The sequence below is a fragment of the Staurois parvus genome, unplaced genomic scaffold, assembly GCF_062004578.1.
Source record: "Staurois parvus isolate SC_StPar_1 unplaced genomic scaffold, SC_StPar_1.0 ptg000186l, whole genome shotgun sequence".
NCBI lineage: Eukaryota > Metazoa > Chordata > Amphibia > Anura > Ranidae > Staurois > Staurois parvus.
Window position 1 is genome coordinate 3,420,997 of NW_028317982.1, and position 26,410 is coordinate 3,447,406.

General features: G+C 40.9%; 1 protein-coding gene across 1 annotated transcript in view; it reads right to left on the reverse strand.

Moving 5' to 3' along the window:
* Positions 1-26,410, reverse strand: part of SLC2A9 (solute carrier family 2 member 9) — a 424,638-nt gene that overhangs the window by 192,161 nt on the left and 206,067 nt on the right. The window contains exons 10-11 of the mRNA XM_089677407.1: positions 15,343-15,444; positions 13,420-13,495 (exon numbers count right to left, since the gene is read on the reverse strand). Coding sequence (XP_089533533.1) covers positions 13,420-13,495; positions 15,343-15,444 — 178 coding nt within the window. The remainder of the gene's footprint in view (positions 1-13,419; positions 13,496-15,342; positions 15,445-26,410) is intronic.

Here is a 26,410-nt window from a genome sequence, read left to right on the forward strand (position 1 = left end):
CTGATATTTTGCACCCCCTAGCTGGCATATATAGGAGAGCAGAAAATGATATCTCCTGAACCATTTAAGTGGATATGACATGTTTCATCTCTAAGCATTCCACAGATGCGGCTGAGTATTAATCTACTAGTGGCCAGGTTGCTAAATGCCCCGAGAATGAGTTATGAATCATAATAGAAGCTATGAGAGTTTCTGGTCATAACTTCGGTCTCCACCTACACCTTCCACCCCAAAGGAGACGATTGGTTTACTGCTCCAGGGAGACACCCTGTGGAGATGCTAGAAAAGATAAGCTAAGTTAAAGGTAGAAGAATCTCCTGTTTTAACATCGAAACTGACAGTGGGAGATAAATCCTTTGCTCTGAAACCTGATCTGCTTAACCCAAGGCTGATGGCAAGTACTTTAACCCTCTAACTTCTCTCTGTTATCTCTTTGCTGTGCTATTGTTCTCTGTATATTTATATATATATATTGGCTACATCTTTTTCTGTAAATATTTTTATTGCACCCTTTTGACCTTTTAGTAATAAACCTTACTTTCTGAAAGTATTGAACTGTTTCTAAAGCCTTTAATGCAAACTACGAATTCCTGCCTCTAAAGAGCGCTACTGTGTGTGTTTTAAACTTCGGTATATCTCTGCCTGCGGTGACAGTGGTATACCGACGATTATTCAAACATCATAGTGTTATTGCTACTATTGCCGAGTTTCTTCTTTCTCTGTACAAAAAGGAGGTGGTGGCAGTGTGAAGGGTTAATTGCGTAATTAACCTGACCCAGTAACAATCGCTCTCAGGCTGCCGGTACATCCATGGTAGTCCATTAGCTGGAAAATCTTTGTGCAGGGTGCAGGTGGCATTGTTATGCATGTGACAGTGCAGTTTTAGATTGGCTAGTCCTTCGGTCACGAGTTTGGTGAGAACGGCTGGGGTCTGACGCCGCGATCGTCACATTGCACATTAAAGCGGATCTTCACCATCCTGAAGAACTTCTGTCCTATCCACCCCTCCTCCACTCCACTATCAGACAAGGGCTGTGTTTTTGGGGGTTTTTTGGTTACCTTTTTTTAAAAAAAAAAGGGAGGCCCTGTCCCCTATTGCATGTCACATATTCCAGGAGGCAAAGCGCTTCATTCATAAAGGGGGAGGGCCTAGTGGCGTATCATCAGGAGGCGCGCATCAATATGGCGGTATGGGACCAAGAGGTTGCAGAGAACCAGATGATCCCAGCAAGACAACGTTGGATCCTCTGAGAGGCTGAGTATCAGAAATTTAAGCAACAGACTATCTGATAAAAGGGGAGGGGGGGGAGATGGTGAGCAAAAATCCTCTTTAAATTATTTTTTAATTTTGGCTTCAGCATTCCTAAATACTTGTAGACCTTGGGGGATAGTCATTCAAGGACTCCCTGTGCTCCTCCAGCACTAGCAACATATGTGGTTTAACACTTTATATAAAGAATTGTGTAAATACATCATTATACCCCCTTTCCAAGGAAGCTGAAGAGCTCAATGAACATTAGCATCAGATGCCAGTGTTTTAAAAGGAATACCCCTTTTTTGTGGCAGACCTCTTAAAGTGGTTCTAACGTCAAAAGTTTTTTCACCTTAATGTATCTTCTGCATTAAGGTGAAAAAAACATTCAGCTCCCCACAGCCCCCCTTAAACACTCACCTGATTCCATTCTCGATCCAGTGCTATTCCTATCTACTGCAGCTTTTCTCCTCTCTTCACAATTCACTGGAAGTTCTGAGAACAGCGGGAGCTATCGTCTCCTGCTGCTGTCAGTCAAGGGAGCAGAGGGCAGGGCCAAGCCGTGCTGTAAATGTCTATGGATGCACACAGTCTGGCTCAGGAGCATGCCTGCCCGAATGCTCCCTAAGCGCACTTCTTGCTGAGGGGGCACTCAAAGAAGTGAAGAGCAACAGTGGGGGACCTCAGAAGAGGAGGATCGGGGCCGCTCTGTGCAATATTCTTGCACAAAACAGATACGTATAACATGCTTTTTTATTTTAGGAAAAAAATAAAGCCATTACAATCACTTTAAGACACTCCTAAGCCCGGGTTCACATATATGCGGTGCGGTATATCGCATGTGATTCACACAGGAACCGCACCGCATTCCTGTGCAAATCACATGCGATTTGTGTGCGGTGCAATTGGAGCCATTTCTTGGGTACACACTAGAATCGGATCGCATGGGTATTCACACCTATGCAATCCCATTCTGCATGTCGCACTGCGTTTTGCGGTCCAATTTCGGGGTGTTGTTAACTTAACATACACACCCGCAGAGGTTCGCATGAACAGGGTGCAATTCTGATGCGGTGCGGAATTTGCACAGAAAACACTGCAAATGCCGGATCGCATCAGTGTGAACCCAGGCTAAATGCTCAAGGGTATGTGCACCAGTACCACTCTCCACTGCAGTGGGGATACAAGCCTGCATTCCTCATGGGGAGAAAGGGAGGAACATGTTGCTTTTCTTGTTTGTTTTTTTGTAAAAAATATATATTTGTGGTCTTTTAATGACACACATTCACTGCTACTTTACTTTCAAATGTAAAATTTGCTCAACTTTGGAGGGTTAAACACTCCTAGACAGCACAGTTATTGGCGAATGCTAAATTTACCTGGATTTGTTAGGACCAATAAAATATATGCCCCCACATGTAAATGAAGCGGTACATTTTACATAATTTTATTATTAATATATTCGTAGGTGTTAATGTTATGTTTTTATAAACCTGTGAAAAGCATTATATCTGTAATTGGAGCACGACGTGTTCCAACAAAACTGCCAGTATTTTATTTATTACTATAAAATGAGTAGTTTACGTTGTACTAGATATTTTAGTTAGAATTCCCGGCATCAAAGACAAAGCTGTTTATTGTCAGCCCCCTCACTTCTGGGAATTAATTTATTCTGGACGCGCAGTGTACCTGAGAATCAGGAGACGTTTGAGTCTTTGTAAGCAGCATAATTTCATGTAAAAGGTTACAGAGAATTTGTATCGCTATTTACAGGGACAGCTGGTGTCTAACGTTTCAAAAGAAATATCAAATCCTATCAACACAAATTCCGTTATGAGAAAATTGAAACATACGCAGGTGTTGCTATTTTAATCATTAAAGTCAATGATCTTGCAGTTGCCTGCCAGATCTCGATGTGTAAGAATAGACAAGAAGAGTCAAATGGTTAATTTGGACTTTGGTGTATCAAAGCATGGACATTAACAGATCTCACAGTGCCCTGTTCCCTCACTTAGATCCTCATCTAACGACTGGAAGAATCTACACTATTGACTTTTAAAGATGCAACAAAATGCAAAACAAAATCTGTAAAACACGTGTTAAAATGAGTTAATAAAGCTTGCTACAACAAAGAAAAAAGCTATAGTGTGAATCCAGTCTAAAAGCATAATTACAATATGAGGTGGCTGTGCTCTCCTTTGACTCATTCAGTTCTGTGTGTAAAGTGACCTTTCGCTAATCAGGTCTGTTAACAACCCTGGCTATTCACAGCATAACAGTAAATTTTACTTGCTGAAAAGTTTAAGCGCAATCTAGAGCTGAAAATGAACAAACAATATACTGTACAGTATATACTGTATAAAATACTATATATGCAGTATATGTAACATATATTGTCTGTCAAATGTACTTATCTATGGGCAGCGTTAAAGCTGTATAGTTTTATGAGTCACATGGTTACATATGAGTCATTCTTTTCATGCATCACAGCTGAAGTAAATCTCAGTAATGATATCATCCCTGTACAGAGATATTAATGGATAGAGAGATTGCTCATCCTGAGTATCCCATTGGAATACCTTTTTTTAGCAGCACAGCTACCAACAGACTTGTTACATGAAAAAATGGTTCTGCTGGTTTGAAAGATAATTTGAAAGAGAGCCAAGAAAATGGTCCGTATAAATTTAGATTGACCCCAGATTACACCAATTCTAAAAGTAAGTTGTATTTTGAAAGCATGAGATGCGTAACCTTATGGAGGATGGAACCCATCTGGTACACAGATTTAGGCAAATACTGGGACTGCCACTGTGGACTTTCTTCCTATATGATAGTTAACTCACTATCAGGCTTAATATTTGGCTTTAATGTTTTAAGTCACTGACCTCTAACAAGTATGCAGATCAGGAAAGTTTCTCTTAAAGGACAACTTTTTTTTTTTTATTTCACCCCCATCCACCTCATTGTAGGCCACACACGTAAATACTCTGAGTAAGCGCAGTCCATAATGAAATCAGCTAAATGTTTGCAGCTTTTTGTATATACCCCATTCTAGTGCCAAAAAGTTATGCAACAAATGCTGGTCTGGTGCCATCATTCATTCTCCGGTTCGACTACAGTAGATAGTGACAAGTTGGACATGCACCCAGCTGTTTGGGAAAGCAAGCATGAACCCACCTGAAGCAATACTGGCTATTTAGACCCAAATACTTACCTTCATCCCTGCTCCAAAGACCTTTACTATGCAGCTCTGTCTAGCTGGTCTGTATTCCCTGTGGCCTGATCCTCTAGTTTCAGGAATGATTTGTTGGGGGGAACTGGATGCACCAGCAACAGGACCTGTATGTGGCAGAGCCTTTTTTATAAAGTGGCACTGGCTGCTTGTAGGGGGCCAGGGGTTAGAGACCTCTCCACGTGATGTAGACAGACGCCATAATGTGGGCTGATGCCAGGAGGTCTACCCCCTGTTGGGTTCTTCTGGGCTACACTAGGCACCTAGTCTAAGGTCCTCTCCCTTGCACATTGGGGTACCATTAATTGTGCTGTATCCATCAATGCCCTGGGACAAGGCTAAGGCCACTTTCAGGGAATACTCGACCTTAAGGCAAACCTCTGACCTTAGAGATGGCCTTACATCATGTACACTTGAGTAATAAACTGTCCTCCAGTTAACTCTCTCGTCCTCGTGTCAATGTAAACCTTTGCTGTAGACTGTTGCATTTAGGAAGAACTCGCTGAGCCTATGTCCACTCTGTTTGTCCAATGAATCTGCTGCCTCACAACCAGTAGCCCCGCCTTCCACCTAGCACAGACCCCGTGCATTCACTTACTTAACTCTTGCTCTTCCATACTTATGCACAGGCTGAAGACCTCTGTGGAGCAGATCTGCTCCCATTGCTATGGGAAATGGCCTGCTTGAGTGTCAACAACATCTCTCTCACTGCAAGATGCTATCTCACCCCGCACAGGTACACGCTTCATGACAGGCTGCCGTTAGAATTCTGTAACTCTTGGTAATCACTTTGCTGTCTTCATACCCCACTGTGCCTTAGCTGATCCTCACTATATACTATGCACTACACCTCTTTTAGTAACTTCAATCCAGGCAAAAGACAAAGTTTCTGAAGCTTTACTTAAGTACCGTATTTTTCGCTCCATAAGACGCACCTGACCATAAGACGCACCTAGGTTTTAGAGGTGAAAAACAAGAAAAAAAAATATTCTGAACCAATGGACTGCAGACATAGTACAGGGGATGACCAGAGACTGCGGACACAGTACAGGAGATGACCAGAGACTGCAGACATAGTACAGGGGATGACCAGAGACTGCGGACAGTACAGGAGATGACCAGAGACTGCAGACATAGTACAGGAGATGACCAGAGACTGCGGACAAAGTACAGGGGATGACCAAGAGACTGCGGACACAGTACAGGAGATGACCAGAGACTGCGGACACAGTACAGGAGATGACCAGAGACTGCAGAAACAGTACAGGAGATGACCAGAGACTGCGGACACAGTACAGGAGATGACCAGAGACTGCGGACACAGTACAGGAGATGACCAGGGACTGCGGACACAGTGCAGGAGATGGTCAGAGACTGCAGACACAGTACAGGGGATGACCAGAGACTGCGGACACAGTGCAGGAGATGACCAGAGACTGCGGACACAGTGCAGGAGATGACCAGAGACTGCGGACACAGTGCAGGGAATGACCAGAGACTGCGGACAGTGCAGGGGATGACCAGAGACTGCGGACACAGTGCAGGGAATGACCAGAGACTGCGGACAGTACAGGGAATGACCAGAGACTGCGGACAGTGCAGGGAATGACCAGAGACTGCGGACAGTGCAGGGAATGACCAGAGACTGCGGACAGTGCAGGGAATGACCAGAGACTGCAGACAGTGCAGGGAATGACCAGAGACTGCAGACAGTACAGGGGATGACCAGAGACTGCTGACCTTTGGGGAGGGAGGGGGAGCGGGTACCTGAATTTGACAGGTACCCGCTCCCACTTCCGCGGAGTTGCCTTCCCTCTTCTTCCCGGGCCACCGGCTTCTGTGACAGCCGGGTGCCCACTGCGCAGGTGCAAGAAGCGCTTCGCTTTGTGAATGGCCCGGCGCCTTCTGTGACCTTTCATGTGTCCCAGAAGACACCGGATCATTCACAAAGCGCAGCACATGCGCAGTGGGCACCCGGCTGTCACAGAAGCCAGCGCGGGAAGACTGTGCAGCGCTGGAGCGAGGAACAGGTAAGGCCCTGCAGGAGAGAACAGCTGAGCGGCCGGCCCGGTATTCTGACATGGTGGCGGCAGAAATACCGGACCGGCCGCTTTACATTCGCTCCATAAGACGCACTGACATTTTCCCCCCTTTTTGGGGGGGAAAAAAGTGCGTCTTATGGTGCGAAAAATACGGTAGTTCCGAACATACAAAGTCCAAACCAAGTGCATTCTTCCCTACCATCCCTAAGCCCTAGCTCAGGCTTTTTGGCTGCCCCAGCATACTCACATAGGCAAAAGTCCATACATCTTCAGGATGGACTACAAGTTCCAGTAGTCCCCCTATATACTGGAAGACCTCTGATGGCGAGTACTCCATCATCAGTATAGCAAGGAATGGTGGCAGCGGCAATGGCAGATAAAGAGAGACTCCCTCGGCTCCAGAACACTGTCCCCTTATATTGTCACATCAAGGGGTTGGACCCAGAAAAACCAAGGCAAAGCCCAGGAAACACACTTAACCCCAATTCTCCCATACGGAGAAGCATCTAGCTAGACTACACATAGGCATCTACTAAAATACCACACAAACATTGTATTTTAGTACAGTTTTTTTAGTAAATGCCAACATTTTTTTTTTTTTTAAAAACGCTGTGCATACTTTGATGCAGTAAGATACCACTTTGTAAATTGTCCCCATTATCACTGTACGGAACACCCATTTTGCAATTTCAAAGACCCCCCTCCCCCCAAAAAAAAAAATTCCCTAACCTTCCCAGCTGTTGCGCCATTCATCATACGGCCCTCCTCTTTTGAGCTTTTTAGGCCTTAAGGCTTTTAGGCAGACAAGGAGGAAATTCTTCTCTCTTCACCTGAAGTTTCTGAAATTAAGTTCCCCTTGCAGGCTCTACCCTTGCAGCTCCTCCGTGCCTGTAAGGTTAGGTAAGATGTCACCACCACAAACACTAACCACACATTTTAACCCTTTATTTTGCCATATTCCTTTTTTCAGTCATGTAAACCCTCTATCCTCCTTCTGCAGGTCTAACTCTTGTCAAGTTATTATTTTCAACTTGCAACCATTTTGTTTTTAAAAAGTACCAAAAATGTAGATGTTGCTTCTTTATAACCAAGGCACCCATGCCTACAGTACAGCTTTCTATAGACTGTACCGAACACCAATAAAATAGAATTCCCTGTGCATATGATTGGCTCAATATTAGCTTTTTGTTTTCTCTTATTACACAGTTGGCCCTAATCATTTGAGTATAGTAGGTAAACCTTCCTATGCAACACTCCATGCAACTGAAATGCATAGATATGTTTTTAAAAGAACAGCAGCAGGTAACAGTTTGTATATGCAGTAAAGCATACTTGTCTTTAGTCACTGTGGAGATTAATGAGTTAATCCTCTGCATTGTGTAAAAAGACTGTTTGATCCTGTATTCTCTGCTCCTCCCCTTATTCTAATATCCCCAATCCATATGCAGATAGTACAGAGCTCTAGGAGTCACTCTGCACATGCTCAGTTTAGTGTGTATTGCTATAAAGGTTTTTTTTTTCTTTGCGAGGGTGCATGTAATCAACACAGGGCCAATCAGCACTGTCCAGACAGAGGTTCAGGTGTTATACAGCCTCATAGGACAGTCAAAGCAGAATGAAAACTCCTCCTACAAGATTAACCAGTGTTCATCTGGACACTGATAGAAGTCACTATATACTGTTGATGAGAAAAGGTATTTAGCATATTTACTAAAATAATTGCATTTCTATGTTCTGTGTACTGTGGGAGGCCATAGCAGGGGCGGACTGACAACTCATGGGGCCCCCGGGTAATAGGGGATCATGGGGCCCCTGTGTCCTTGCCCAAACTCAAAAAAGCCTATGAAAAAGGTACCAGGGGCATCTCATGAGGCCTCCTACTGACACCCCTTGCAATAGGGGTTCATGGGGCTCTGTGTCCTTGCCCAAACTCAAAAAAGCCTATGGAAAAAGGTACCAGGGGCATCTCATGGGGCCCCCTACTGACCCCGGGCCCTCTAGCAGTGCCCGAGTTTCCAAATGGTCAGTCCGCCCCTGGGCCATAGTAAATGCAGGGTCCTGGGTTTAGTAACACTTCAAACTTGAAATGAAGGGGAAAGGGGACAGAAAACACGATGACTGGCTTTACAGCTGAAGTTTAATCAGCATCTTTTTTGTCTTCCCTGCTCCCCTTCAACACACAAAAGCAATTTTTAAATAAAATCTTTTAATTTCATTACACATCTTATTTAGATACATGAAAGGTCTCTGTCCTTCCCTGTACAATGTTGGAAGGTCGTGTCTGTAGGGGGGCTGAGGGCACAAGGTGATGTATAAACCTTCTTGAAAACATCACAGCACCCTATCTTAGCACTGCTCTCAAGAGTCCTCTGTCCTGATGCAGTGGGCTAGCTCTTGGGATTAGTTATGCAAGTACTGAATTGCCTTGATGGGTGGGCATGAGGCTGCAGGAGTGGACATTCCATTTGCATGCAAAGCACCCTAGGTAATGTCCACATGTGATGTTGAGACTCCATAATTTAAAAAAATGAAATTCCAGTGAATGAAAAGGGCAGGCAAGCGATAGACAGGCTGGAGATAAAAAAGCTAAATGATGCTGAATGTCACCGATTCAGGAAATGGGGCGGACTCTATCTGGCATGCTGCATCTTTTAATGCCCACTTTGAGAAGCTTAGAGTGTACAGCCAAATGAAAGGAACCTGTACAACTGTGAAAGAAGGAAAGGTTGGAGTTTAAAGTATTTCTAAACCCTCAACAGTAAAATCAGTCTGTATATGCAGTAAAGCATGCTTGGTATACTCACTGTAGAACCTAAGGGGTTAATCCTCTGCATTGTGTAAAAAGGCCATTTGATCTTGTCTTCTCTGATCCTCCCCTTCTTTTAATGTGGACTCACTCTACACATGCTCAGTTTAGTGTGTATTGCTATAGAGTCTTTTTTTCTTTGGGAGGGTGCATGTGATCAGCACACGGCCAATCAGCACTGTCCAGACAGAGGGTCAGGTGTTATGCAGCCTCATAGGACTGTCAGAGCAGAATGAAGACTCCTACAAGATTAACCAGTGTTCAGCCGGACAGTAATAAAAGTCACAAAACTTCTATATACTCTTGATGAGAAAAGGTATTTAGCTGTTTATATTTACTACAATAATTGCATTTCCATGTAGTGTGTACTGTGGGAGACCAGATATAGTGAATGCTGGGTCCTGGGTTTAGTAACACTTTCACTATAATTGACCTGCTCATCTGTATCATAGTTACCTAGTTAGTCTGTCTGAAAAAAGACAAAAGTCCATCCAGTTCAACCATAGAAAAAAAAAAGTTATAATCCTATACCCACAGTTGATCCAGAGGAAGGCAAAAAAAACCCCAGCAAAGCACGATCCAATTTGCTCCTGCTGGGAAAAACATTCCTTCCTGATCCCCCGAGAGGCAATCAGATATTCCCTGGATCAACTTTACTTATAAATGTTAGTATCCAGTTATATTCTGTGTATCTAGGAAAGAGTCCAGGCCTTTTTTGAAGCAATCCACTGAGCTGGCCAGAACCAACTCTTGAGGGAGTCTATTCCACATTTTCACAGCTCTCACTGTGAAGAAACCTTTCCGTGTTTGGAGATTACATTTCTTTTCCTCCAGATGTAAAGAGTGCCCCTTGTCCTCTGTGATGGCCTCAGGGTGTATAACTCTACACCGAGTTCACTATATGAACCACTAATGTATTTATACATGTTGATCATATCCCCCCTTAATCTCCTCTTCTCAAGAGAGAATAAATTCAGTTCCTCTAATCTTTCCTCATAGCTGAGCTCCTCCATGCCTCTTATCAGTTTGGTTGCCCTTCTCTGTACTTTATCAAGTTCCCCATGTATCAAATGTAGTAAAAATATATTTCCATAAATTGAACAAGTAACATAACTAAATTATGATATTGTAAAAGATATGACAAAGAAAAACATATTTCCAGTGTTCATGTGCTGTTATACTTCCAGATAGTTGTAGTTTTTAAAAGCTAAGTGTCCTTTCACAGACCTCAATAAATAATAATGAGTATCCTGTGAACATTTTCCTACTAGCTTCTTTATTGTTCAAAAAGTAATAAACAAAAGTGATAATTATTTTTTTAGTTTTTCACAACTTCTGTTGCATTTTTTTTTTGAATAACCTGTTTTTTTTTTTTAAAATATACTTTACTTTAGAGTTATTACAGTTATTGCTGTTTTCATAAAAAAAAAACTGTTCAGTTGCAGCGTATATGATACTTCCCCTTTAAGTGCTACCCTGACCATTTTCACTGGCTAAGCATTGCACTGAAAGTTTGCCCCCAGCGTGCATGTGTCAGTGCGGAGTGCGCCTTATTACAACCTATTAATAATATTACATTCCGCTTTACTTACAAAATATGTTAATCTGTGTCCCAGTCTTCTGAGCTGACTGCTGAACCGTTCACATACAAATAACTCAGGCGGTATTTTAATCCACAGTATAAAGCCCCAACTGAGTCAGTCTAATCCACCGTACTCACTGTCACTGGAAAATCATGGAGCATGGTAACTCTTCATCCGCTGAAGATTAACTCACCAAGCGGAGAGCTCACTTTGGAATCAAAGCCAGTACACTGTTCCTATAAGCACTGCCCGGTCCTCTATACTGCTTATCGTACAATATATTCTAATGGGTGTATGGTCTGATGAAGCTGTCAATCAACCAGATTCCTTCCTTTATAATACAAGTTGACTTTGTTCGCCATTCGCTATGTGTTCCTCATTTTTCTGTTATATTAAATACTCCTCTATCCTTTTGCATCATTTTTACTGCATGGTGTCCTCCACACCCTTTTTGTTTAACATTTCATTTTGGCAATACCTAAAGGTGTATAGAACAAAAGGCTCTTGAATCACACTAACCTGATTTGTAATGCTAGATATGCAAACTGCAGCTTTCAGCAATCTCAGAAGGGAATCAGTGCATGCAGGAATTCATTTGCTCATTTTGTTTAGGGTCTCATGCACACTTGAGCTAAAAAGAAAACATGTTTTACGAGCGTATGACTTTTTCATCTTCTGCCTCTAAATGCCCCTTCATGATAACCTGTGTGTCCATGCACATATAAGCGTTTACAGGAGTTTAGAGGCAGAAAAAAACATCATTTGTGCATTCAAGAGAGAAGTGTTTTGGCAAAAAAATGCCATCTAAATTTCATGTAAATATGTTTAAATGCATCTAAGTGCTAGGCGCGTTGAGCGCTTGATAGTTTTTTAATTTCAATGGCCAGAATAAATTAATATTCTGGCCAATGAAATCATTTCCCAAGCGCTTGATGTACCAAAATGTACCTAAGTGCCTTTGCAAAAATGCATGTCTGAAACTGCTTTTCTCCTGCAAGAGGAAGCCTTGAAGTTTTAAAGATTAAGAGAAAATCATTTATGTAGAAGCCAAATATGATAAAACCTTAAGGTCATTTTAAATTAAATTGATACACCTTGGAAATATCTGTAATTTTGTCTTTTTTTTAATACAGATTTAAAGCTAAACTCCAGGCAGACAGTTGAATACATCATTTTGTAACGCAACCATGTCTGGCAGGGCAGTAAACACATTTTTTTTATTTGTTTGCTGCAGTTAAATAACATTTATAGGTCTTGTGATTGGGCAGTAAAAAAGGAAGCAGCACACTGATTAACCCATCTCTCCATCTCTCTGCTCTTTCTTCCTATCAGATTTTTCCTTATTCACACATAAGCACTTCAGCACAGCTGACTGACACCTTTAGTTGCTTCTTCTTCTCCCAGTCCAAACTCTGCTGTAATGCTTGCCCTTAACCTCTTCGGCCTGGCAGAACGCATATATGAGGCCTCTCAGTGGGTGAGCCTTAATCCCGAGAGGCCGCATGTATGCATACCAGAATGTAAAGAGAGCTGTGTTTAGAGAGTGCTCCCGGAGAACCCCCAGGACAGTTACAGGCAGCTAACGGAAAGCTATATGGTCATGTGACCACTGTGACAGCTAATCATGATGGTCACATGATTAGAAACCCTGCCCCACCCCGCCATCAGAAAACTCTTAAAGGGCCAGGAGGCACAGGCATTAAGAGGATCAAAAATAAATGTAAGGATGTATTAATAAATATACTGCTGCAATAGTTGGTGACTTTAGTTCAGCTTTAAGCTGGTTCTAAATCTTTTTAAGTGGTTAATGAACAAGACATAATACCAGCAGGAAACAATATTAGTTACAGACATTAATAATAAGCATGCCAAATCTTTAGGTGATGAGCACACATGTAGGCAGGCAAGCCTGTCACTACTCTCAACAAGCTATAATCTTAATTTTTCAACCCAGCCAAAATGTTCTTTCCCTTCCCCATTCCCTATGATATTGCATCTCCCTTTAGTGCTGCATAAACCACCCTTATCAAGCCACATTTTCACTAACATAAAGTAGATCAAACAGGTTTAGGCTTTTAATGGATGGAGCAGGTAGCTCAGAAGCAGGAATCTTACAGTCGACATCTGCAAAACATATTCCAAGCCAGAAAATGACTGCTGATATCACTCCAAATTTACATATTTACATGGATATAAAGTAATACTTCCTAAAAAATAATGAAAAGCTTTACATTTTGGAACAATGCAAGGATATGTGTTCTTATTGTATTCTGTTTACCTATCAATAAAGTTGTTTTCAGTGATTCAGAATAATTTGAATATAAGCATTTTGAATTAATTTTCCAATACATTTATAGTCCCTGTAAAAACAAATGGCATTAGCAAGCTTCATGTTTCATTTAGCATTGTGGCTTGAAGGACAGTAAAGATTATGTACAGGAATGTCATTTAAATAAAATTGTTGCTTGTGTCAGCAGTTTCTAAATAATGCAGATGTATCTTACCTGGTCCAATGCAAAATGATGCGATTACACCAAGAATGCACACTATGCTAATGTATGGTACCCATGATGCACGGTCCTATAAATAAAATACCAGAGGTTTTATCGTATTTACATTTAGAGAAAGCATGTAGGCTAATTGATGAAATTACCAAATTACTAAAAGTAGACCTGAACTCAAAAAGTGAAGATTTGCTATATTATAGGAACATGAAATGTTAATTGTGCTTAAGCACTGCCCTAAATAATCTATGTTTTGTCTTGAATTTCTTTTGTAAAATAGTGGTGCACTTCCTGGAAGGCGAGTATGCCTAGGCACTACTGTGCTTACAGCCTCATAGCTGTGTAGTATGTGTGCTATGAGATCTAAGGCACTGGTGCCTCCAACTGCTGGTCTCAGAAGATTTGGACTTAGATTTGGTGATGCCACTGTTGTGAAGCTCAATGTTCTGCTTGGCTCTGACATGAGGAATCAAAGCTCTAACTCTACCAAGATGGCCGTCTCCACACAGGCACACAGTATAGTATAAGCCATGATAAGTCAGTAATGTGGAACTGTCAGCTGCAGGAAGACCACAGGCAATACTAGTGACTAGTCCTTTGCCATCTGCCTGCCTTTTTTGGCACAGTTTTGTAGATGTCAGTTCCTCTGTGTGTGAAAAGAGTTTTGGAAAGAGTAGGAAAGTGTTAAAACCCTTGCGGTTTTTTTTTGTCTTGCTAGAAGGAATTTCCCCCTCACTTCTGGTCCCCAAAATGCAACAGAAATGAGGGGAAATTTCCCCAAAGTGAGAGTAATTCCTATCTTGGACAGCTGTCACCAGAACATTAGTCTGGGTTTCAAGATTTCCCCTCACTTCTTGCTCACCTATATTTAACATCTGAGCTCCCACACCTGTATAACCCTAATGAACCAATGAAAGTGTTACATTTCAGCTGTAAGAATATGGCTTGGCTTTCAAAGTTTCATTCTGAAACTACACTCTACTGTATGACCAAACATATGTAGACTTGCCTCTCAAATTACACTTGTTTCCACTGAAAGGTACTGGTGGTCCAGTGGTAGACAACTTTGAAGAAGGCCCCTTTCTGTTTCAGTGTGAAGGAACCCCTGTGCAAAAAGCCTGGCATGTAATTACATGGTTTGAATAGTTTGTTGTTAAGAAGTTTAAGTAGCCTACACAGAGCCCTCACTGCAACCCTACTGAACACCTTTAAAAGGAATTAAAAAGCCAATTATTATCCAGATCTTCTCGCCCAACAACTCTACCTGACTTTACAAATGCTCTTTTGGCTGAATGGGCACAAATTTCCGCAGACATACTCCAAATTCAGAAAATGCCCATAGTTTTAGAATGAGATGTCCAACAAGCACATATAGGTATGCTGGACAGGTATCCTCAAACTTTTTGCCTAATAGTATACTTTTCTAAAGGACAACTGTCACAAACTTAGTAAGTACTGTTGTCAATTAATTCTGATGCCGAGAAGGCACCCAGAGCATTATGACGGTACCAGCTCATGTGATCTATGAGAACGGTTGACCTGGACTTTATTTACAAGTGCTTTGGATTTCTCCTCAAACATGTTCAGGCATTTTCCATGGAGAGTATTGTGCTCTCCATAAATAGTCCATGAACCTCCAAGGAAGCTACCAAAGCATGCACAGGATAACAGGGTAGAAATCTGGGACAAAGGATACTCAGGACTGTCAGCTAAGAGCAAATTATATATATTGTAAATTTGTTGAGAAGGACAAGGAAGGGCCACCTGGGGCATTTTCTTTGGTACTAAATTCTTTAAAATATTACATTCAGTTATGTTCTGTGTTCGAATGCCATGCCTGTATTCTCTGATTCTATTTTTCTAATAAAAATATTGGAATACAAAATAATACATTCACACTGTAAATGACAGAATAATCTTCACCTGAAAAGTCAGTGATACAGTCAATATGCCAAAAAACAGTGCCATCAACCCAAATCCACCAATCAGCAGCACTCTTCTTCCCAGTTTTTCAATAGTTATGCCCTGTAAATAAAATACAAAATGTTTTTTTTAATCTTAGTATTTCCAGCAAAAAAGCACAACAATGAGATAAACAATGTAAATTACTTTTTCGTGCTATTGATTTAAAAAATTTTTACTTCATTTTGTCTTGGATAAATCAAAGATAAATTTATATCATAGAATCAACATCTCAAAGTAGCCTTACCTAGGACACCTTGTACTCTGCTTGACAAAGGGCTCTCTACATTGCAGATAAAGCAGCAACAACTTATGCATCTGCTCATTTGATAACAGTTCTGGCAATGTTAAGACTTAAGGTGGCCATACATGGATTGAAATTTTGATCCTTGTATTGCCATTGTGGTTGAACAGAAGTCGATATACCGACTTACTGGAAATTTCCGCTCAATTGGCACTGCAGGCTATTATAAGGAAGACAGTACAATTACAATGCATTGCAGTACAGAAGGAATAGGAGGTCCTGCTTGTGGTGCTTACATTCTAAAGGAAGGGGGAAATGGTACAAAAGGTGATAGCTATAGGCGATGTTCTGATGGAGGTGGCTCAAGTACAATTCTTAGATGGAGGTGGGGTAGGCTTCCCTGAATAAATGAGTTTTCAAAGATTGCCTAAAGGCTGACAGGTTGGGGGCTGACAGGACATACTGCAGTAAGGAGTTCCAGAGGATCAGAGAGGCTATGGAGAAGTCCTGGAGGCAAGCATGGGAGGAGGTGACGAGGGAGCTAGAGAGCAAGATATTTTGGGAGGAGCAGAGCAGGCGATTTGGATGATATCTGTGGATGAGGTCAGTGATGTAGCTAGTGGGAGTGTTGTGGGTGGCTCTGTATGCTGTGGTTAGAAATTTGAATTTTATACTTTGGGTTAGTGGAAGCCAATGAAGGGGTTGGCAGAGAAGGGCAGCAGTCACTGATCGGTTGGTAAGGTGTATGAGTCTAGCAGCAGCATTCATAATAGACTGAAGGGGAGATAACCTGTGTAATGGTAGACCAGTGAGGAGGGGATTGCAGTAATTAATGCAGGATAAAACCAAGGCATGGATAAGTTATTTTGTGGTGTCATTGGTCAGAAAGGGGCAGATTTTGGAAATGTTCCAGAGGTTGAGGTGGCAGGATTTAGCCAGGGATTGGATGTGGGGCCCAAAGGAGAGGTCAGAGTCTAGAATTATACATTACCTAGCACCCTGGCATGAGGGAAAGGACCAATGGTGGCGTTGTTGATCTTAATGGTAAAGTCGTGAGTGGGGGATCGGGGAGGAGGAAATATTACAAGCTTGGTTTTGGAAAGATTTAGTTTAAGGTAGTGGTGTGACATCCTTGCTGATATGTCGCATAGTAGATTTTTGATACGTGAGGAGACTGAGGGGGTGAGCTGGAGAATGGAGAGATAGATCTGAGTGCCATCAGAATAGAGGTGGTATGGGAAGCGATTGGAGGTTATCAATTGGCCCAGGAAGGAGGTGTAGAGAGAGAAAAGGAGGGGCCCAAGGACAGAGCCTTGGTGTACCCCAATGGAAAGAGGGAGTGGAGCAGAGGAGCAGGAGTTGTATGTGACGCTGAAAGTGCGTTGAGAAAGGTAAGAGGAGAACCAGGAGAAAGCAGAGTCATGGAGGCCAATGGAGTGGAGTTTACTTATGAGGAGCGGGTGGTCGACTGTGTCAAAGGCAGCGGAAAGGTCTAGGAGTATGAGTATGGAGTAATGGCCATTAGTTTTAGCAGTTAGTAGGTCATTAGTGAGTTTTAGTAGGGCAGTTTCAGTGGAATGTTGTGGGCGGAAGGCTATAGACTGCAGCATGGTTCAGTATATTTTGATGGAGGGGTAAGTCTCCCAATTGTCAGAATACAGCACACACAGGTATTCCTCAAACCACCTTGAATGTGTGGATGGGAGAATTGGGTCTGTTTTTTTTTTCATTCAATCCACTGGTTAATCGAATAGACTGACTCATCTATGGCCAACCAAACTCATTGTGCATGTTGTGTCAAAGATAGACAAGCAATTAGCCTATCCTGTAGACATATATATATATATATATATATATATATATATATATATATATATATATAAACTCTGACTAAGAACTATTATTAGCGTCCTCTTTGTCTGTTAAAGTAGAAATAAATGCAAAACATTTTTTTCATGTTGGATAGAGATAGGGAGGGTTATACAAGTAACTCCTCTTGCTGTATTTTCTTTCATCTGTGTCTGATTTGGGAGGTTTTCCTTCCATTCCTGTCCCACAGCCAAAACAGAAAATGAAAGTGAGGGAATCCCTGGTAGTGACCAGGGTCATCAGAAATAGCGTCCTCAATGGAAGATTTATCCTCTATTGTATGTTCTGGTGACGCCCAATATTTGAGATTTTCTTTCACTTTACTCTCAGTGATAACAGAAAACAGGACACATAGAAAGGGTGAATATCCCTAATGGGGCCACAACAAAGACTTGACAGATGTCTAGACTACATCCAAAAGTAAAAAAAAAAAAATGTTTTGGCTTTAGTTACACTTTAAATGTACAATTGAAAGTGTTGTGTTATATCTGTTTGATAAGTTGATTCTGCCAGAAATATTCTGTGTGCTCTGTGTCTATACTGCTCTGTTATCAGTTAGCATTGCTCCCAGCTATTTCTGTGGATTATTAAACACCTTCTCTTTGTGTTACAGAGGTGAAGAGGAGGAGTTGTTCTGCAGTTCTGAAACACATTCTGTCGTAGAGTGACAATGCTGCTTGTCCATTGAAACAGTATACTGAGCTAGTATTTCCACCCTAGGGCAAACATTGTGTTACTAGCAGGATCACCAGGTGAAAATAAAGGAAATAAGTCTAAAGAGTGTTACTGGCAGGATCAGCATGGGAAAATAAAGGACAAAAAGTGTGAAAAAAGAAAAAGTAGTGCAGCCACCAAAGGTATGCTTTAAAACTATGTTAAAGGAAGCCTATACCAAGTGAAACTTGGGGATTGCCAATCCTGACTCTCCTGCAAATGCTATTTGTCCAGCTGTCCTGCTCCATGTTAATGACTCAAGTACTGAAGCTAGCAGTTCAACAAAACAACTGGGAAACTAGCATTTTCATAACTAGGTAAGCAATGGCAGTGCTGCAGTAAACTGGTTGCCTCTTCTTGGTGTATTCTCTCTCTGGCAGTCTTCTGAGGACCTTGTTGCCAATGGGAAGTGTCCAGGTCACCCTGGCAGTGACATGGACACCTGAAGAAGGACCCTACTCCTCTTCAGGAAAGAAAAATAAAGGACTTAGAAGCCAAAGTGTCACATGACCATGGATTTAGATAAGTAATTTAGGCATTCAGTACAGTTTAAAGAAGAATTTCAGGTATAGCATTTTTTACTTAGTAACATTGTCTCAATTTGGACCAATTAAATATGCATACACCCAGAGCTTTTTTTCATCAGGAATGTGGTGCAACTCTGTTTCACCACCTTCGGTTCTGGCCTCTGTTCCCTGCTCACCACTGTCACCTCTATACACAGAAGCCCAGCTTCTGTTCTTTGAAGTGACAGCTTATCTCTCCCAGCAGCTCACACAGATTCCTCCCTGCCCTGTAATCAGAGCTGGGACTAAGAAGATGCAGGTGCCCCAGATGTAGTGTGGTCATGGGTAGGAGGGGGTGCACCCACGCATGGTAGGCTGCTACCTCTGTGATCCACATATGTTGCATGGTGCTCAGTTGCCTGTGTGCCCCTGCTGTATGACCTCTCTGCTGTCAAGTTGTGGGGAGGTACTAAATTTGGGTTGGGTGGTTCAGCTTGATGCAGCAACAAAGGTAAGACATGTGGAAGATGATGAGCTTTTAAGGGGAGGAGAGGATTAGAGCAGTGGAGGGTGTGTGTGCAGAGAGTGGAACTTAGGAGAGGTGGACGTGAGATGTGGATGGGGGATGCAGAGGAAAGGAGCTGTGGAAGAGAGCTGAACTATGCACCCTGTAAGTAGCACACCCCTGAATTCTGCACTCTGGACATAATGCACTCCTGGTATTTAATGTCCCTTTAAGACCCACCCACTGTGCACAGTGCAATTTGGTCACAGTTTCCATTTCATGTGGTCCAGTGGTGGTGGGGAGCCTAGTTGAGTTCCTGCACCTATTCTCTGAGAAAAGAAAAGCCCTGCATATGGCATGCCCGTTGGATCCCTCTAGAAGCTGGAAATCACTGTAGTAGATGAAACTACTCCAGTGATCTCCACTAGCAGTTTTGGGAAGGCTTCTTTCTGTTCTAGCATGACATTGCCCTTATGAATAAAGACAGGTCTATAAGCTCGAAAGAGTAGGGCTGTCAGGGATCCCGGCGCCTCGGCGGTGCGCACATGCGCAGAGCGCCGACTCGTCTGATCCAGCGAGCACTGAATCCTAGGCGATCGCAGCGGCGGCCACGCATGTGCACTAGCAATCGCGGCCGCACCAATGAGAGCACAGGGCGGCCTATTTAAACCTGCCATGTGCATCTCCAAATCGCCTTCTGGTCTTGTCCTGTTCCTGTGTTCCTGATTACTCCTGTGTTCCTGATACCTTGTTGCCGACCCAAGCCTGTCCTGATACTGCTGCCTTCTCCTGCTCTGACCCCTGGCTACGTCCTGACTATTCTCTACCTGTTCCTGATTGCCTGATCTCCTGTTACTGAACCCGGCTTGTGACCTGTTATTCTTCTGCCTGCTGCTCTACACTGTCTGGTCCGCTGTTACTGACCCCGCCCGTCTGACCACGCATACCTCTTCACGTCTGGCTCTCACCTGCTCTACGCCATTGGCTTCCACCTCTACCACAGCTGGTGTTCCTCGGGAGTCGCGACCTGGTCCCAGGCTGCTTCAAGTCCATCCCCACCATCAGGGGCTCTGGTGAACCAGCAGACTGAGGCTTAGACTCCGTGCCCTGGGGGATTCCGGCCAGTGGGCTGCTAGAGGCTACCGCCAGTTGGTCGCTGACAAGGGCCCTCTAACCCCTCGTGTGCTGTTTGTTGTTGCTGTACTGTTTCATGTATTGTCCCCCCTTTATTGTACAGTGCTGAGCAAACCCTTTGGCGCTATATAAACTCGATGTAATAGTAATAATAATAAAGACATGGTTTGATGAGTTTGGGGTTAAGTAGTTTAAGTAATCTGCACATAGCTTTGACCTCAATCATAGAAGCATAATGGACACAACTTTTCACAGACAGTCTGAAATCTTGTGGAAATCCTTTAAGAAGAGTGAAATTTGTTTTAGCTGCAAAGAACTGCCTCCATAATAAAGCCAAAGGTTTTGGAATGGGATATCCAAAAAGCTCATATAGATGTTATAGGCAGGTATTCACAAATCTTTTGCCCTGTAGTTTACTTTTCTAATGGACAGCTGTCACAAAATGTTCTGTTTTCAGTGAATGCCAATGCCGAGAAGAGGCTCAGAGTTATATGAAGTTGGCAGCTCATTATAGGATCTAGGAGAGCAGTATATTTGGCCTTTGTTTACATCAAGCACTTTGGATTTCTTCTTAGACAGGCACAGGCATTTTCTATGTAGAGTATCTCCAGAGATAGCCCTTGAACTAACTGTAGAAGGAAGCCATCAAACACATGTGCAGGACAACAGAGTAAACATTTGGGACAAAGGATACTCTGGGCTGTCAGCTAAGACCAAAATATATATACTGTATAATGCATTTTTTGAGAAGGACAAGAAAGGGCCACCCAGGTCATTTTCTTTTATACTATATTCTTTAAAATAATACATTCGCATTCACACCACAAATTACAGATTAGTCTTCACTTAGAAAGTCAATGATACAGTCAATATGCCAAAAAAACAACGTCATCAATGCAAATCCATCGATCAGAAGCACTCTTCTTCCCATCTCAAATCCACCATTCAGAAGCACTCTTCTAGAAGCTGGAAAGCACTGTAGCAACACAGTTACACAAGTGATTTTCACTAGCTTGCGGAGCGGCTGCCCTGCTGTATTTTGAACACAGGAGGTCAGCTGCCATTCAGAAAATTGTTTGCAAATCCTTCTCTGATTGGATGAGGTGGAGAGTGTGACATCACTGCCCTCTCTCCACCTCATCGAATAAGAGAATGCTTTGAAATCATTCAGAAAAAGCAAAGCATTTTCTGAATGGTGACTATGCCCAGCAGTGGACCTTCTGTGTTTGGAATGCAGCAGGACAACCACTCCATGCGGGGACCTGGAAGCAAGTGGAGGTCACTGGGGTAGCAGTGTCTACTACAGTCATTTCCAGCATCTAGAGAAACCCCATAGGTATGGTACTTACATAGTTACATTGATTCAGGCTAGACCAATGGAACTATGTAAAAATACAAAACATGGAATTCTTCTTTTAAAAACAAGAAATCTTAGGGAATTGCTGGGGAAGTTACTAGAATACAAAATATTTTTTGCTATAATGGTCCCTTAAGATAGCTTTGAATATGTAAATCTGGCTCTGACATTTTATCTTTTATTCCTCAAAAAAATAGCAAAAGTAATAAAAGGTACATCATATAGTAGCACTGTACAACTGGGCTTATGATGCCTGAATGTTTAGTAATTCGTTACAATACTATAAGTATAGGTGAGTTTTCCTGAACAAAAAAGGTAGCAATCATCATATAAAAACTGTACGATATTTAGTTTGCAATCAGCATACGACCCACAAAAAATGATGTCAATCAATCCACTCACATCTCATTAAATGAAAATGTAATTATGGGGATTCTTCATGAAAAATGCAATCCAAGCATAAAAAACAGAGGAATAAACCACGCAAAAAAAAGAATTTGAAGCAAACTGCTGAAGCATGCATTCACTCAGTGACACTTGACTAAATTTCCTATAAGGCAGAAGAAAATGAAATTCTTGATAGACATTGATCAGAAAATGTAAAAAATAATGAATAAACAAGGAAGAAAGAAAACATTTATTACAATTTGGCATATTGTTAAAATACAGATACAAATTGGCCTAATTATTAAAGTGCCTGCCTGTGTAATATGCTTTTATAAATAAGATTTAGTATACGTAATTGATTTTAATTCTGTTAATAAACCGATCAGTAGCTGTTACCTAGGAAAGCCTTTCACACAGAGGTAGCTTGGTAAAATCTGAGTTTTTTTAATGGAAGTTTAAAGTATAACTAGAGCCATTTTTTTTTAGCTTTAGACAGAGCAGAGGTCCTTTTACTCCCAAAATCCTTTTGAGTACCAGAGCATTTTTTTTATTTTCTGCAATGTTGCTGTTTCACTCAATACCTTTAGAGTTTTTAGTCTACACTAATGCATTACACATCTTTTTTTTTCCTTGTTTGGGACAGAGAGGGCTCTAATTTTGCTGAAAATCTGAATACATATATTTTTATTCCTTGATTTTTTTTTTTTTAATAATAAAAAAAATGCAATAAAAAAATGAATTTTATTGTAATTTTTCCAAATGCAGCTTTTACACAATTTGCACACTCCATACATTTACCACAAAATATAATCAGCAAAGTCTTCTGAGAGCTTTATTCCCTTTTCAACGCTACATAGCAATGTGCACAGGGAAAAAAAAGATTTGTGTAAACTGTTAGCATATCATAAGGTACAATGGTAAGATTAGGATTGGTTGACTGGCAAAACTTAGCACAATGGCAACTGTGACAAAAAATCAGAATGATATTTTGTTCATTTACATGAGCATTTGATGCTTTCACCTAATACACAGGATGAGAAAATCGGAAAAAAGCATCTTGTATTATATATTTATATTTTATTTTTTTATTTATTTTTTTCTTTCTCTTTTCACGTGTGACTACATGCTATGTAATTAGCATGATATACGGTTTTTCACTAGTGTGTATGTGTGTCTAAGTTTAAGGGTAATACACTATTATGAGTTTATATTTTTGAGGTTTATGAAGATTTTGAAGATTCAATTTGGGATGTCAGAAGAAGGATACAAGTGTGTTCGGGGATTTTGAAAGTATTTTCTTCAGAGACACTTTTGGACATTTTTTTTACATTTTTACTTTTGGACTATTTTCTTAAACTTATTTTTGGGTATTTATTGATTTATTTATATATACATATTTTTCTGGGGTTTATTGATTTATTTTATACATGTATTAGGTGTAATGAAGAGTGTGGTTATATTTTTTTATACTTTCAAGGGTGAAAGTTTACTTATCTTTTGGGTGTAGTAGGTTTCATTAGTGATAGAGTGCAGATTTCTGCTGATTAATTTCCCTAGCTAAACCCTTTTACATTCTTGTGGAAGCATATACGTATAAGGCTTTTATTTGGTATGTTGCTTTAATAAAGAATCTGGTTATTCTGGTAATTATAATTATAGGTTACACAGAACATAACTGGTTACTAACATTTATAGGTAAAGTTGATACAGGGAATATCCAATTGCCTCTTGCAGGATCAGGAAGGAATTTTTTCCCCTGCAGAAGTACATTTTAATATGCTTTACTGTTTTTTGTTTTTTTTTTGCCTTCCTCTGGATCAATTGTGGGTATAGGATTATAACTTTTTTTTTATTTTAATGGTTGAACCAGATGGACTTTTGTCTTTTTTTCAGCCAGACTAACTATGTAACCGTGTAGGTTGAAAAAAGGGATTTTTTTTTACAATTCCTAGTGTCATTCAAGAAAGACTGTGAGTGCAGGATGTCATAGACCTGCTCCCTGGGGGGGCATGACAAGGGACCCCTGCAGTGGAACCTATGCTTAAGACTTCAGAAAAAGTTAGATAATAAAAAAAATTAAAGAACACACTGGGGACTCTCCAGGAGGTTGCAGCAACTGGCAGGGTGCCCCCCAGATATGAGCTGAGGAACTGTTCATTGGTCACAAATATACATACCTCCCAACTTTGTGAGATGGGAAAGAGGGACACATAATAACATGAAGTATAGGCAAATGACACGGCCTTGCCATGTCTCCAGTAATATGAACCATGAGGATTAATGTGCAAAAAATGATTGGTTTAACTAATTTTTTATTTACTTCTTTTGCTTTATTTTGACTTTTTAAAACAACAAATAGAATAATTTAAAGGTTATTAAAAGGTTTAGTGCAGTAAAACACTTTTGATATACATATATATATATATATATATATATATATATATATTATTATTTTTTTTTTAAATAAAGATCCTTACATCAAGCCAAAATGAGGGATGAATATAATCTATGTAGATCTGCATAATTTAGAACATTATATATAATGTTGGGCTGACTAAATCTGCAGATCTAAATTCTGACCGCTTTATATACTGTATAAACCACATTGATGGGAGCAGAAGTCTGAGGAGCTAGTTTACTAAAATGCACATTACCATCCTATAACAACCAGGGTCATCAGGTGTTGAAGGATCAAAGCTGATTGCCAATCAGCAGCGGAGTCAAATTTAAAACTGGCTTGGCCTAACTGCTTAAAAAATTACTCAGCATTGTGCTTTACAAACTTGCTTTCTATTTCAAGACTGAAGCAACCTCAATTTATTCTAATGAATGAGGGTGAAAAAAAGGTGCTGGAGGTGGCAGAAACCTGTCAAATGTTCTGTGGAAAGTGGTATCCACTCTCTGCTACAAATAGAACCTTTAGGATACGTTCACATGTCTGCACCAAAGAGGCAGCTAGCATGATTTTTTGCACTGGGCCACACTAAACCATTTACGAGGTGTGACAATTTAATTCCCAGAACGGACCAGTAATAACCCTATCAAACACCTCTGCAAATATTTAGACAGAATAAAGGTGAATAAAACACTAGACCAGATGGCATACACCCACGGGTCCTTAAAGAAATGAGCTCTGTCATTTCAAAACCATTGTGTTGTAATTTTTAGGGACTCTTTAACCATTAGCCGCCCGGCCAATGGCCGTTTGGCGGCTTCAGAAGTGTCTCTCCGTTCCGGGTACACGCCATTTGGCGTGCTCCCGCACATGCGCCGTTTGCGCTAATGCAGAGCGGCGCAGCAGTGTGATCTGTCACCGGCCGTGCACCTCGGACACGGCCGATGACAGATCCGAGTACCGGCTCCCGTTGCTGGTACCATGTGACCTGCTGTGACCAATCACAGCAGGTCACATGACAGTTGTATACAATAGATGGCTTCATTCATGATGCAGTCCATTGTATACTAGTGCCTAGCTGTGAATGGTCACAGCTAATCACATGCACATGTCATGTGATTAGCTGTGACCAAATTACAGCTAAGCACAAAAAAAAAAAAAAAGCTGAATGAATCGATATCATTCAGGTAAATGCTTACTTATAGCAAAGTAATTCTTTGCTATAAGCAAATTGTGTAAAAAAAAAATACTGATCACTTCCCCAAAGTAGTACAATGTTACTATGGTAACATTGTACTACTTTGGTCATAGTAAAATATGAAAAAAAAATCTTAAAAAAAATTAAAAAAAATGTAATAAAAAATTAAATATAATAAAAAAATAAAAAAAAATAAAAAAAATATATATATTTTTTTTTTCATACTGTCACCAGTCAGTGTCCCTGTTCACCGCCATGCCAGTTATATGATGACGCTGTACTGCACTGGTGACAGTATGTAAAAAAAAAAATAGTGAAAATAATTTTTTAAATTTTTTCATTTTCCGAAAAATTATGACAAAAAAATACAACTTCAAAAAACTCGCCATGCCTCTTATGAAGTACATCGGACTGTCTACTCTGCAAAAAGGGGTCATTTGGGGATATCTGTACTATTCTGACATTCTTGGACCTCAAGAAATTAGATTGGCTGTCAGTACTTCAGGATTGACCAATTTTCAGATCTATACCATAGTTTGTGAACTCTATAACTTTCCTACAAACTAAAAAATACATCCTAATTTGGGTTATTTTCACCAAAGACATGTAGCAGAATACATCTCGGCCTAAATTTATGAAGAACAATTATTTATTTGTAAACTTTTATAACAGAAACAAAGAAAAATGTGTTTTTTTTTTTAAATTTTTGGTCTTTTTTTG